This window comes from Nestor notabilis, unplaced genomic scaffold (assembly GCF_000696875.1).
Source record: "Nestor notabilis isolate BGI_N333 unplaced genomic scaffold, ASM69687v1 scaffold34172, whole genome shotgun sequence".
NCBI lineage: Eukaryota > Metazoa > Chordata > Aves > Psittaciformes > Psittacidae > Nestor > Nestor notabilis.
Window position 1 is genome coordinate 28369 of NW_009920258.1, and position 12639 is coordinate 41007.

Below are 12639 nucleotides of genomic sequence, written 5' to 3' on the forward strand. Positions count from 1 at the left end.
ATGGTCCCGACCCCAGACCTAGGGAGCTGACGAAAATGTTCATGTGAGTTTAAGTGAAGTGGTGGCGACTGCGCGTTCCACAGCAGCAAGCTCTCACTGGAGACCCACTTCCTACCCACCACCTCAGGGAACTCTAATCTCATGGGGAATCTGGTGTAAAGTTACCTTCTAATAATTAATGTCCTGACATCAAAGTCAGCACGCAGCTGTCTGTAAACCATCTTTAGCCCAAGAAACGGAGGGACGCCGGCACAGATTTTATCCAGCCTCTCTCTTCAGCTTCAAAAACCACACACAGGCAAAGTATTAATGGGAAGATTCTTTTACAAAAATGGACCTTTGATGTTTAAAAATAATTTGTTTTGTTTTGGGTTTTTTCCTCAGGACTGAAAAGGGACACAAAGCAGATGCCATGTGGCCAGCCCTGCTCTGCTGTTGCTGCTGAGAGCAAGGAGAGCAGAGGATGGCAGGAATGGAGGAGGGAACAAAATGTAATCAATCAGCAGCAAAAGCACCAGAGATCAAAGGGCTTGAAAGCAGCCGTCAAAATCACATGCTGTTTAACACAAGGGTAGAGCCCCCCCAACAGACTCTGCAGCTGCTTCCAAAGCTGCTCTCACACTGGAAGGGAGGCTGGCTCCAGAAGTGCCTCCGAGTGGTTTGAACAGGACTGCAACCCCCAGGCAGATGCCGGATCACAACAGTCCTCAGGCCACCACTGTTCAGCTCTGTGCCCAACAAGCTGTAGCCAGTAAAATGATGAAATGAGTTCTGTCTCTCCTGCCAGCATATGGAGAAGTACAGACAACGGGACCAGTGAAGAATCCCAGCACAAACCCTCGCACTGCTTCTGTTCAGACACAACTGAAACTCTTCCTTTCCAAATCCCTCATAGGCAAGAGTGCGACTGAAGCAAACAACGCATTAGACTGGACAAATCAACCCAGCCTTTGGGTCTGTTCCCAAAGGTTCAAAAACACTGATGAGGTGGACCCAAACATGTTTCTAATATACCAAAATATTCACCACTGGGTTGGCAAAACCTCTTCCTGCTACATTTGTAACTGCTCCAGAGTCCTTCCGGGTCCTGGCTTCTGCTCCTGAACAATTCAGAAACTCATCAAGAATGAACTGCCACCACAAAGAAGTCAACCAAGGTAGAATCTCCACATCAATGTGAGAGCGTACACACAGTCTTGCTAAATTCCTCCTGGATCAAGCTCCCTTTGAACCTCATCAGGCACTCTTTCTTTCTACTTGCGGCTTTCCATTGTTTAATCCCATGGCTGGATCAGAACCAGAGATAAACACAAAACTCCAACTCTAGGAGGTCCTAAAGAGTGGGAAAACATGAAGGGGATCTCTGAACGCTAAAGCCAACCCTGGTGATTATGTGTGCAGTGAAGGGGCAAGGGAAAGCGCTGGTCACAGAGAATCCAGGACCTGAAACTCCCAATGTACAACAATGCGGACTGAGTTATGAATTTAAAGCCTCCCATAGTTCATTGTATGCTGCTTGCCAGACAAACCCAGCCTTGCTGAAGGCATTCAACTCCATACGGCTGCCCTACAGAAAGCCTACTTAACAGCATCCAAAGGCCATCCTGTGATGGCATCACAGCACTCTTGAGCCATCAGTTCTGGTATCTCTACATGGGCTAAAGAATTTTTAAACAATATAGTTTTACTTCAGAGATGCCAACAATGATGAGAGATGTGCAACTTGTCTTGCTGGAAAAAGGGTTAGAAAGTGGTAGACTTTATTTAAGCAGCAGGATATTTTAGAGCTAGACAGAAAAGACTTTTATACGCAAGCAGAAATACAGAAGGAAAAGGATGGGAGCTTTCTGCTTCATCTGCAACACTAAAAAAATTAAAACTCACAGAAGGGATGGGACTGGACTAAAAGAAAACGGTCCAGACCTGGTTTTTGGGGTTTTTTTCCAAGTATTGAGCTCCTGGCAAGTGAGATGCAACTGTAGCTGAAAAATTCCTTTCCTAGCTCTATACCCCTTTCATTCTACCACGTGCCACCTAAAGAGTTAAACTCTAAGTCAGAGCGACCACAGGCAGAAGGAACGCTGAGGAAGCAGACATTAACAACTGCCAGCACAGGATAATGCTTTTACAATAGCTTTACTATGGAGTTCCATGTCCCACAGAAAGGCTCAGATGAGAAATCTGAGCACACCTTACAACCTAAGAGAAACTTTGACCATGTTTTCAGATCTTCAAAGTCATGGGATGAAGTTGCAACAACCCTATTAACACCATTTCTGCTCCTAGACAATCCTACAACAAGCTAGAACGTTATCCCTTTCCAGATATAAAACTAACAAGCTTGTACCTTCCATGTGATCTGGGAGGTCAGTCAGTCACAACAAGCAGTAAGCACCTTCAGAGTACTATAAAACACAAGTCTGACCAAACTCTGCTCATCCTTACCAAAACTACGCGGCAGATTGCGATTTTTACGAGAAGGAAAAGTGCCCAGGGCTCAGGTGACAAAGTGGGCACTTGTTAATGAAATCTGCATGGAATTTGAGGCACAGAGTCTGTGCTTTTAATGCAGTTCTGTTGCTTCCATTAAACCATTCATCAAGGACACCTCAACGTTCAAAGCTTTGCTTGCCTCTGAACAGCAAATTCTTAAATTCCCATCCTTCATATTTCCTACAGTGAACTATCCAAAATGCAGTACTTCCTTACTGAACTCTTGGCAGAACTGGATGTCACCAAGGCATTTAACTCCATATTATGGGGAAAAAGTCTGAAATATGGAAACATCTTTTTCCTTGTAGGAGTTCAGCCTCAAGCAAGGCAGGATGAAAAAAGCCCCCATTGCATACAAGTTTTCCCTTACCTGTTCTTGCTCCTTTTGCAGTTCTTGGCTGTTCTTAGACTTCTTTGGCTTAGAAGGGCCTCCGGGGCTGGAAGAAGTTGTTGGCAACTTTGAAGATGACATATCTAACCCAACAGATGGTGCAGCTACAGAAGTGTCCCCCAGACGCTGTCCATCTCCAAAAAAAGGGACAAATGGGGTTGACTCAGGCTCTGAAGAAGGCCACAGCTCCTCAAAGTTGGCATGAGATTCTCTCATCGAGTCTTGCTTGTCTGTGCAGCTGTTTAAAGACATGGCCACATCCCCGTGGTCCAAGTCCTTTGGGAATGCATTTGCTTGAGGTAGGGGCACATCCACTGCTTCTTCAATAGAGCCTTGCCTCACTGTCAGCTCATTACACTGCATCGGGGCACCCACAGCTTCCTCCTGACCAGATGAACTGCATTTCTTCATGACAACTCTTAAAGAAGACATCAAAATGAATAAACCCAACATCATTTATCCTAACAGTACTGCCCTCCCCCTTCTCAACATGACCATGACACAAAGAAGACAGCTAGACTGAAATATATGCCTAATTTAACGATCTGCTGCTTCCAGACACTCACAAAGAACAAGCTCCAGTTGCTCTGAAGTTAAGGGTGGAAGACAGGGGTTTGCACAAAAACACCAGAACAGGAACTACCAGCTCCACAGGAAGAACGCTGCCTTCCAGGAAAAAAGCAGCAGTGAGTTGTAAAGCACAGCTTCAATCACTCCTGCCTCCTGGATATAATGCAAAGAACTGGCTAGAAGATCACAGGAAGGCTGTCATTGTCCCCTACCTCACCCTCCCAGTCAGCAGGAGGCACTGCAGGGACCAGGAGGCAGGGAAGTATGAAGCGGTAGATAACTGTCCTCTCAGAAAGACTTTTCACTTTGAATTGCCTGCTTCACTCACAGGAAAGACAGGGAAAAAAAAACAGGAAGAAAGAAACAAACAAGCTCCTTTAATGTGCACATGGGGGTCAGTGCCAGCAGCTGCGGGGAGCACATCTGGGCAGCAGTTTCTGATAAACAGCAAACGCAACAATCCGGAGCTGTGGGTTGTCACTGCTGAGCACTGTTTGGTTGTCATTGCTGAGCACTGTTTGGTTGTCATTCCTGAACTCTTCTCTTGGGGTCGTCCCTCCCCCCCCCTTTTTTTTTTATTTGAAATAAACCAAATTCACCCCCAGAGTAAAAAGGAAAACTAAAGAGCCCAAACTCTTCTCCTCCCAACCTGACGATGGCGCTGCCTCCAGTCAGGCCAAGTGATTTCAGCGTTGTCTTCTCTAGGGCATCTTTTCCTGAGATCTGCAACAAAACCAAAGGGAAGTAATTGTGGCAGCAGCCTCCCTGGGAGAACATGTAAAGTGCTCTTTCTAGAAAGAAGCCTGTATCCAAACAAACATCGCACAGCACCAGACACAGCACAAAACACGCTCTGCAGTTGGAAATGAGACCTGAATGCATCTGTATTCACCTGAACTGCTGTACCAAATTAACTGCTTACTAAATGATGTGAAGGGAAGATGACCTACATATTCTTTCATTCCATACATCCATCCAAATCAGATCCAACCTTAGCAAAGCATTATTCTCATGTCAGAAGTTAAATCACTGGCAACATCTCAGAGCTGACAGACAGACTATTTCATTACATACACCTCCCATGTTTGTAATGACCTGTTCCAGAATAAAGATGATCTGTCCACAGAGGTCAGTGGGAAGTGAAGGGGACAGCTAGGGAGAGTAAATTCCATTATACACACATACAAAATATTAAACAAAACATTAATAGCAAAAGATCAAAACACAGAGAAAAGCAAATATTTATTAAAATGAAACCACTGTTTTGACTCAAGCTTTAAAAGAAGTTGGAAAGAAAAACACAAACAGGTCATTGAGCTCATTTTATGGGCTCAGAGGTCTAAACAGCCCAGTGTTACGTTCCAAGAGAGCTTTTTTCCATACAGACACGTCATGCTTTGAAAAGATCAACATTTTTCTACTTCCCCTCTCAAGAAAGTTCAAAAGAAACACTCTCCAGGTTGGAAAGCAGAGCTGAATTTTTCTTATTTTTTAGGGACAGAAGGAGGAGAGACAGTTCAGACGACTTTGCTGACTTACCTCATCTCTCATGTAAACACAGACTGGAGAGAATTCACCATGTTGTTCCATAAACTCCCTGCAATAAAAAGCAAAGTACTGCAGCACCTGTAGACCAGTCTACTGCCCCCCAAACCAATGTAGAGCAATAGCAAGAAGTGCCATTAGCTAGCAACACTCTCCTCCACGTCCCTCAAGCAACAACCATTACACAGAATCAGTATTAGACATCAGGTAAAGAACTTGCTCCAGTGCCTTCACTGTTCCTTAAACACAGCCCTGAAAGCTTAAAACCGAAGTAGAAATAGTTAATCCTGAAATTAGCTGTTCTTACCAGATAAATTTGAGCACATCATTCTTCATGTGCCTTAGAACCCAATCTGAATCACAACTAAGTAATACTTGATCTTTTTAATCCCTTCTCTAAGTTAAATAGTTATTAGAGTTTAGACTGTACTTGTTTTGGGGACAGGTCAGTTTCTTTCCATGTGTGCATCACAACAAACAGAATGAAATACTATGAACTGAATGAAATGAAACAAAGCAAATCGGAGGAATGAAAGCTTGAACCTCAAGTTGCCTGTCTATCAGGAAAGGTGGATGATCATCATTTAGGAGGAGAGAACCAAGGCACAATGGAACACACATGCACATCACACAGACCCATAAGAGACAAAACCACTTTGACTTACACAACCTAGTTTAATTCACCTTCCAAAACTGCTTTCTACTTCAATCTAAGCAACTCTTTGGATTGAAGAGTCTTCTAAAAATGTATGGAAACTATCTGAACTTAATGAATGATACCACAAAAGTAGCAAAGAGACACAGTCATTGTCAAAACTGTCTTCAAGTGTCCAAACTGCAATTGCTTCTATATAAAACGGTCTCAGAGCTGCTGAAGCTGCCAGCCAGGCAAGAGTGGGAGACAGAAAAGCAACAGTTCTCCCAGGCCTCATGCTAAAAGGGTATACAATGCTTGTGCCCTCAACCAGTCTCTGCAGAACAGACTCCAAGAAAGATCCCCCAGAGACTTATTTTTGTATAACTCTTGGAAGCCAGCAGGCTCCTCCTCCAGCTGCTGTTAATCCGTTACATGCATTCACTGAGGCAAGCACACACATCAAACACACTGTCATTTCTTTGATGTGCTGTTCTTCAGAAGGGCAACGGCAAGCAGATTAGATTCCTTCATGTAGTGATCTGACAGGGCCTGTAAACATCTTGTGCAAGGACTGCCGCACGCTGAGAGGAGGAGCAGCCCCACAATAGCTTCCAGACCTTCTTCAGACCCAATTAGCCAAGATGGACGCTGGAAACCGGGGGGAAATTCCAGTGGATTTAGAATACTTCCCCTCACGCACTTAGAGCAGCTGAGCATTCCAGGAAAAGGTCTCCAGTTGGAAAGTCAAAGGAAGGACTCAGCAAAAGTCAACAACTAGCTGACTAGTTCAACACGCTGAAAATGAGCGCAGCCCATGAAACCTACATGGATGGCTACAGATCCAGCTTGGTTTGTGCTGCTTGTTGAACTTCATCAAAAGTTTGCAAAGTCCATGCAAACGCCTGAGCTTCCAGAGGGCAGGAGAGAACAGCTGTGTCTTATGAGCTGAAGTTAATAATGCTTAGCACACTGGAGAAGTTAAGTTGCTTAAAAAGAGCAGCATGTACCTTAACTATTAGTATTACAATAACCTGTAATAAAAAAAAAAAAAAAAACAAACAAAAAAACCCACAAAAAACACTCCAAAGGAGCAAAATTATATAAAAAGCTCAAAATTTTAACTTTATAATTCTATATAAATTCTTGTAATTTTATTATTGATAAATAAGCAGCAAATGTGCAAGAAAGCCACACAAAGGCTATTTGTCACTGTCAATAACTGCCACCCCCACCAGTCTAGCAGTTCCTAAGCTGCAAGAAGCAGAGAGCACAGTGTATGTAGTAAGGTACAAGGGGGCCCCTAAAACACCTAGAAAAATTATACCTGGCTCTTTTTGTCTACCTCTTTCCTCAATCAAAAGAAAAATCATTCTCTTCTCTCTAGTATTTACACGAAGGTGTCCCTTTTGACTTAAGGGTAAATGCCCCAGGGTAGACCAGGTCCCTGACCATTAAAGACAAGGAGAATGGTAAGTAAGGCTCATTTGTACCACCTTAGAGTCACCAGACTGCCTCAAGTATTGCCTCAAACTATGGTCTGACAACACAACATACCGAGTATAAAAACTGACATGCACCACTCCTACCCACCTTTTGGTTCCTTGTTCCCAGACATGTTACACTTCCTGTCCTAACTGGCTATGAGAGACCACCCTTAACTGGGTTAGGAAACTTATCCACCTGAAAGATAATGTAGGGACAATACTATTTTTCAGCTGGATATTTAAGCCAATTCCCCACAAAGCTGCAGAAACAATATGAAGGGAGTTAGACAGAAGGGCAGGAGGTGAGCACTAACCCTTCCATCCCCTACTGCTATACAGAACATGTCCCTGATCCAAACTCCCTCCCCTGGGCCAGCAGCACTAGTCACTCCTTTGATATGGGCAAGTCCCGCTAAGCTAGCAAGAAAGGAACAGCACATCATTGGGAGGTTGGAAGAATTAGCTGCTTTACCCTGGAAACAGCTCCAGAGCAACTCCAATCTCACTGTGCAAGCCTGACTTAATGAGCTAATGTCAGCCAGCTCAGCCCAGAACCATGGGTTCATGCTTCCTAGGCTATTTCAAGTGCACTGTAGAACAAGCAATTTTAAGTTTTCAGTTAAAGCAATTTATGCTAGTACATGTTTGTCTAGTACTAACACACACATGTAACCAGTCAATTTCTACAGCTGCCAATCCAGCATTTTGTATCCTGTAACTGTATCCTAAAAGGTTGAGCTGATCTGAATCCTACTGCATCAGCAGCCTTACTACTGACCGCTCATTTCACAGCTCTTCCAGTGCCACAGCCACAGAGACTTCCAAAGTTTTGACACAGAAAACTACTGCCTCTTTAGGTGAGTATTTACTTGGTTGGAGAAATTAACAAAAATAGTTCCTATTTCCACAACAGCACAGCACAGCATCTGTACAAATGAGCAAGAGATTCAAATGCAACACAGCAACTACTGGAAGGTGAGGAACGTAAGAGAAAGAACAAGCTAGAAATACAGAATCTGGGAGGAAAAAACCCATTATCAAGAGAAAGGCAAAGCCAGCTACCATAGAAAAAACCAAAATTTGGAAATTCTGTCCAGAACAGAATGGCTGTCACAGCTTCAAGGCATCATCTTCCAAGCCGTGACAAAAATAAAAGAACTGTCTTTGGAGAAGAGTTTATTAGCTCAACAGTTAAAAAAAATACAGTATTTTTAAGCCAAACTAAAGACAAAATAAAGCTCTGAATGTAGATGGGACTCAGATAATAAGATATATAACACTTGCATATATTCAACAAACGTAGGACCAGAAATTCTTCCATTTAAACAGGACCTAATCAATCTTCTATACATTCCACGTTAGCCTGCTGAAAGCTCCATATTTTCTTGAATCATCACAGAATCACAGACTGGTTTGGGTTTGTAGGGCACTTAAAGCTCCAACCCCTGCCACAGGCAAGGACACCTTCCACTAGAGCAGGTTGCTCCAAGCCCCTGTGTCCAACCTGGCCTTGAACACTGCCAGGGATGGGGCATCATAACATGTAAGTATAGTTTCTTCCTGGCCTTAGCAGTTTGTTACCAGTTTATGCCCTGAACAAGGAGTGCTACTTCAGGATTAAAAAAATAATAATGAAACTATGGAGTGTCAAATCTGAAAGAGCAAGAAAAAGGCAAACGTCTCGTTGTGGTACATGAAAAACCACAGTCAAATAAATCCAATTTCTACTAATCTGCAGGATTTAGCTGGATCACTGTAACTACAACTAAATACTGTCATGCAGAGTTACATCCAAGTAAGTATTTTCTCACTGTGTTGCTCACCTGATCTTTGCAAAATGGTTGAGAAGTTCCCACAAAGTCTGTTCACAGAGAAAGGTGTCCTGTAAACGGGAGCCATCATCCAACTGCAGTGCGATCCGAACCTATGGGGAACACACTGAATTGATCTGGAAACTGGATGAAAACCTCCTTGTCTTTGCAGCTTGTTTAGGTATTTCGGTGATCTGTAGAACCTGCTATCCAAAACACCATGACTTCCTTCCAAACACTTCCTGCAAAGGATTACACTATTCAAAATGCAGAAGAGTATTCAAATGATTATTTTAGGAGTCTGGCATTTTTGCCTGACTTCCCATTGGAATGGACACCTCCTGAGCATGGAGGAGGCAATCCTTGACTATTAACCAGCTTTCTTGGGCCATTCTGAGAAAGGCCAATGAAAACATCCCATTCAGTGTTTCCACATGTCCCTACCAACAGTGTCAGTGCATCCTCCCACTCTGTGAGAGCAAGTGACACATGGGAGACCATGAGGGGGTGAGCAAGAGTGAGATGGGAAAAAGCAGGCACCACGCACTCCAGCAATCAACTGTGATTTCCTTGGAGGAAAACGTTTGTCATCTGCCTCAGCTCCTACCGGTCCTTACAGGACTGCAAATTGTCATCTGCTGGAGACAGAAGGTTTTCTGCATAAAGGGAACAGTGACATCATCAACAACTAGCCAACAGAACTCAGTTGTGTCATCCCACCATTAACACAACCTCCTGGTTTCTCCTATGCTGGAGACAAGTACTACATTATTCTCAGCTAGAACAGAGTGATGACAGCTGACATCACCATTCTATAAGAATCCAGCCCAGAAATCCAGACTACCAGTTGCATCAGTTTCTGGGCAACAGTTCAAAGCTGAGTATGTCACGAAAGTACTAGTCAGTTGGTTAGAAGTCTTTTTGAAACCCCAGGCTCTATAAATAATAGACCAGTGCCAATTATCTTTTAAGTTTACAAACACATGAACAGAAAGTTAACAACTTTAACACTAGAACTGTACTGACGGTACCCCTACATCAGCCACCACCACAAGGGGAATTTGTCCAATTGGTCACTACAGAACTGTCTTACGGGAATGATTTTTACATTGAAAGCAAATCCATCTACTTTAAAAATATCACGTTTGCTGAACAAACTCACGATTTATCCAAACCGGTGCTCTAGGGGTGAGACTGCTGCCAGTGACCACAGGAAAGCACAACTACTTGCATGCAAGTTATCTCAATAAAGAGACAGTAACAAAAGGCATAGAACCAAATTCATCCCGACTTTACTGCAGCCAGCCTGCATGATCAAGCCCGCATCTCAGCTGCCACTGTATTGGGGCATAATACCAATGCCATCAGAGTCAGCTTCTGTCACAGCTAACCAATGGTTTTAAACTCCCTGCAGTATTTGACACCCATTCCCTGTGGCAGGGAATTCTTTTGGTCAATTGTTCTGTACAAAGTATTTTCTTATACTGGCTGTAAAATCCTTCCAAGTGGAATCTCTGCTCTTAGTTTATGGGACAGTGACTCTGTTTAGACTGTGCTCTTCACAAGCATATTTGCTGTATCTTCTCAGCTCCATAGAACAGCAACAGGCACTCCAAGGGAAGCCTCACTTCTGTAGACTGTTCTGTTGAAATACAACTAAACCATAATAAGTTAAACTTTCGTTAGCTCTTCTCTTTTGTGATCTAAAGCAGTGATTCCATTTTATAACCCTTCTCCTACAATTCATGGTCCTTCTCACCCCTTTCACAACCTTTTTTTAACTGAAAATTTTAAGCAGACGCTACCAGCTTGTGGTATTTTTTTAACTAAGTATGTCATTTCGAGCACAAACTTCTTTCTACCACGAAGTCAGAAAGAAAACATTAGCACCAAAACAAAGCACATGGAAGTTTTACAGAGAAAAACACAGACATTCGTGACTCCCCAAACTGCATTGCACACCCACAGTGAACTACAGCAGAGACTGCAAAACCTTTGTGCACTACAAAGTTCACTTTTCAATGTGTGTATCAGTTTCTCTTTGTGACAGATAAAGCAACTGCCTATGACAAAATACCACTAACACAATTTGACAGACAGACATTGAGGGAGTAGCGCTAATAGACCTGGAACTTCCTCAAAAAATGAGAAACTCCACCTGAGGAAGTCTGTAAGTAGAGACAAGACTGTCAGTGACAGACAAATTTTCATCCCCAGGCCACTTAAGTAAGACCATACATCATTTTTGCCACATTCAATGTTTATACTCATTAACACCTCTGCATCGTTTCAAAAATGATGTCTCCAGCTGTAAGAATGACATACATCAAAGATTTCTAAATCTCCTAAACCTGACAGTAATACCTATAGAACACAGCATCCGTAAGCTCTTTGCAAATTATCCAAAGCAGGGACATTTGGCAACTGCTAAACACAGTGCACGTCACGACACATTCTAAAACTGTATGAACACACCATGAACAGCAGCGCTGGGAAAAAAGCAAAAGAGAATCCTGTAAGAATGAGAGATTTAGTCAAAATCCAGAGGCAGACAACAGCAACTGAAATAGAAATTAGGAGATGGAACTGAGTTAATAGCTCAACTGCTGAGCAAAGTCATCAGTGATACTTAACTTCTTACACATTCGTGACTACCAGTTTTTCATGTGCCCCAAAAGATCTCCCTATCCTCCACCCGCAGCTGGAACTCCACCAGCATGCCAACTGTGGGCAAAGACTTACAGCTACTAAATTACCATTTTCCACCACACCTCAACCAGTCTTTGGGTGGCCTCCCACGCCAGCACTGGCCAAGCCTAACCATGCTCTTGCTCATGAAATCTGATGTGATCACATTCAGCAAAAATGATAACTGAACTGATCGGCCACACTGCAAAAACCAACGTACCGTGTTTGCAGTTCCCACTCTATTAGAGACTGGCACCATCTCCAGCTTGGCATTGTTGGGCAGCCTGGCAAATCTCCACTGTAAAGAGAGATCCAACACGCTCCTCTGAAACCTAAACAAGAACAGAGCCCGTGAAAACACCAGGAACCATCCTATGTCACCTCGAGATCACTTCAGGGACTGACAACACCACAAAGTCCAGGAACTGAGCAAGAGAATTCCCTGCAGGCTGACCAGGAGCCATGGAGCAGCATTCAACAAAGCAGAACTGGTAGCTCAGAAAACAGTCAACAAAAGTTATCCCACATACTAAAAACGCTGCAGTTGGTAGAGATCACAGACAAGATACTCAAATACATGTTCCTCCTCAAGCTTTAAGAGAAAAACAACTGAATAGTCAAGCCTGGTGCTCACTGTTAAATAAAAAGGTACTTTTTTTACTGCCACTCAAATAATCTCTTGATTATGATACCATAAAAGTGTACGATCAAGCTGCAGCGTGCGAGTGGAGCACTAGCAGTGAGTGAGCTACCACTGCGGGTGCGGGGAGGAACATCTCTGTGGAAGTTACACGGGATCTCGGTATCTGTCCAAGGAGTGAAGGGAACGTGGCACAGGGAAATCGGGAGAGGTTAACTGGAACAAAATCACTTTGCTGGAGAACAACCCGAGCTGCAGCCCGCGGACTCTCTCTCCCTATGACTGTAAGCACCCCTGTGAGCTCGGGGCCTTGCAAGCCCGGGCACCCACCCGTGGCACCCCCGCCCGGCAGCGCACCGGGCCACGGGCAGGTCCTTGGG

At 43.7% G+C, this 12639-nt stretch overlaps 1 protein-coding gene across 1 annotated transcript in view; it reads right to left on the reverse strand.

The window, feature by feature from the left end:
- ASPSCR1 (alveolar soft part sarcoma chromosome region, candidate 1) overlaps positions 1 to 11945 on the reverse strand; it is a gene marked incomplete at its 3' end in the record, with an annotated part of 35113 nt that extends 23168 nt beyond the window's left edge. The window contains exons 1-5 of the mRNA XM_010010597.1: positions 11840 to 11945; positions 8944 to 9044; positions 4994 to 5051; positions 4104 to 4177; positions 2864 to 3302 (exon numbers count right to left, since the gene is read on the reverse strand). Of these exons, the coding sequence (XP_010008899.1) occupies positions 2864 to 3302; positions 4104 to 4177; positions 4994 to 5051; positions 8944 to 9044; positions 11840 to 11878 (711 nt within the window). The remainder of the gene's footprint in view (positions 1 to 2863; positions 3303 to 4103; positions 4178 to 4993; positions 5052 to 8943; positions 9045 to 11839) is intronic.
- Between the last annotated feature and the right edge of the window lie 694 nt (positions 11946 to 12639).